The sequence below is a fragment of the Echinops telfairi genome, unplaced genomic scaffold (genome assembly GCF_000313985.2).
Source record: "Echinops telfairi isolate 266 unplaced genomic scaffold, ASM31398v2 ScPeMD7_4;HRSCAF=17, whole genome shotgun sequence".
NCBI classification, from domain to species: domain Eukaryota; kingdom Metazoa; phylum Chordata; class Mammalia; order Afrosoricida; family Tenrecidae; genus Echinops; species Echinops telfairi.
The window spans coordinates 51,513,462-51,515,063 of NW_022103900.1; the positions used below are offsets into that span (position 1 = coordinate 51,513,462).

The 1,602-nt window shown below is 39.5% G+C and overlaps 1 protein-coding gene across 1 annotated transcript in view; it reads left to right on the forward strand.

Moving 5' to 3' along the window:
- DARS1 (aspartyl-tRNA synthetase 1) overlaps positions 1 to 1,602 on the forward strand; it is an 83,252-nt gene that overhangs the window by 7,964 nt on the left and 73,686 nt on the right. Inside the window, exon 3 of the mRNA XM_013004987.2 lies at positions 340 to 432. Within this exon, the coding sequence (XP_012860441.1) occupies positions 340 to 432 (93 nt within the window). The remainder of the gene's footprint in view (positions 1 to 339; positions 433 to 1,602) is intronic.

A 1,602-nucleotide genomic window follows, 5' to 3' on the forward strand; every position in this document is an offset into this window, starting at 1 on the left:
CTCATCCTCTGTTCTTGCAAACTCATCCCAGGGCTCATCTCAGCAAATATAGAAAAAGCTTTGTCCCCAACATCTGTATATACATTTTCATGTGCTTAGTTTGAGTAACCTGCTCTTCCCTAGATCAGTCACTGGCCTAAACGTGCTGGACAGCCCACCCCCTGACCACAAGTATACGTCACAGAATTTGAGCCAAATTGCATATGGAAGGTGGTGAAGATGATGTGGTCAGAGATGGAGAATTGTTTTGAGACAGAGACAAGTACTTATACTACTAGTCATATTACTGTTTCTTTGTAACTTCTTAATTACAAAATTGTTTTTCCTTATTTGCTGCAGATCGAGTTTTGGTTCGAATTAGGGACTTGACAGAACAAAAAGCTGATGAAGTCGTGTGGGTGCGTGCAAGGGTTCATACAAGCAGAGCTAAAGGTAAGAGGAAGATTTAATCTTTGTTTTACCTTTGTAGAGGTATTTAGTGAATTCCTTGTTTGAAGATTCATCATAAACCAAGTAAATAATGAGATTTAAAAAAAAATAGCTTTCCTTATTAGTTCATGATTAGTCAATTTTGGATTCTTGCAAAGCATTCTTAAAAATAATGGAGGATCCTATACTGCATAAGGGTTTAATCTCCAAAATACATACAGAATGCCTATACTTTAGAAACAAAAAGAGACACAATTCAATCTAAAATTGCACAAGGACTCGGGAGACACCAAGGACATTGACATAGTTTACAAAGACAATGTTCTCCATCTGCTTTCTGAGTAGCAACTAGCAGTTCTTAAAAACTTGTAAACAGGTACAACAGTTGATCTTTTCCCATCTAAGGAAAGGAAAGTAATGAGAAGTGAAAGACACAGAGACAATGAGTCCGGTGGACTAGTGGACCATGGTACCGGACTCCTACTGTCACCTGTTCTGAAAAGGATCATTAGGTCCTTGGAAGGTCCTGAATAGAGTGGGAGAAACAATGTGGACCCAAACCTCAGATCACCAAAGAGACCAAGCTTACTGGTCAAATAAAGTGGTGGGACCTCCAAGACTCTGCCTCTTAGTCACCCTTCATGGCTGGAACTGAACCTACCCCGTGTTAGAATAATCAACCGTTTTAGACCAAACGGGCAGTACTTAACCCAAGAACAAAATGTCCAAGGTCAGGACAGAAGGAGGAATGGAGATGGGAAGCACAGGGAGGAAGAGTGGGATAAGTGATGGAACATCAAGGGGGTTGCAATGGATGCTTGGAAACAAAATGTTTACAAACTGTTTACTGTAAAACTGATGATCTGCTCTGTTAACCTCCATCTAATTCACAATAAAATGTTTGGTTTGTTTTTTTTAATAGACATTTCATCAGGGAAGATAAACAAATGACCAACAAATACATGAAAAGATGATAATGTCATTACATTGCCTCAATGAGATAGGATTTCACTCCCACTAGGATGGCTCTGCTAAGAAAAACAGAAAGTAGCAAGGGTTGGCAATAATGTGGAGAAATTGGAATCCTTGTCTATTGCTGGTTGAATTGCAAATTGACGCAGCAGTTGTTTGGGGATTCCTTAGAAAGTTAAGCATAGAATGGCCTGGACTCCA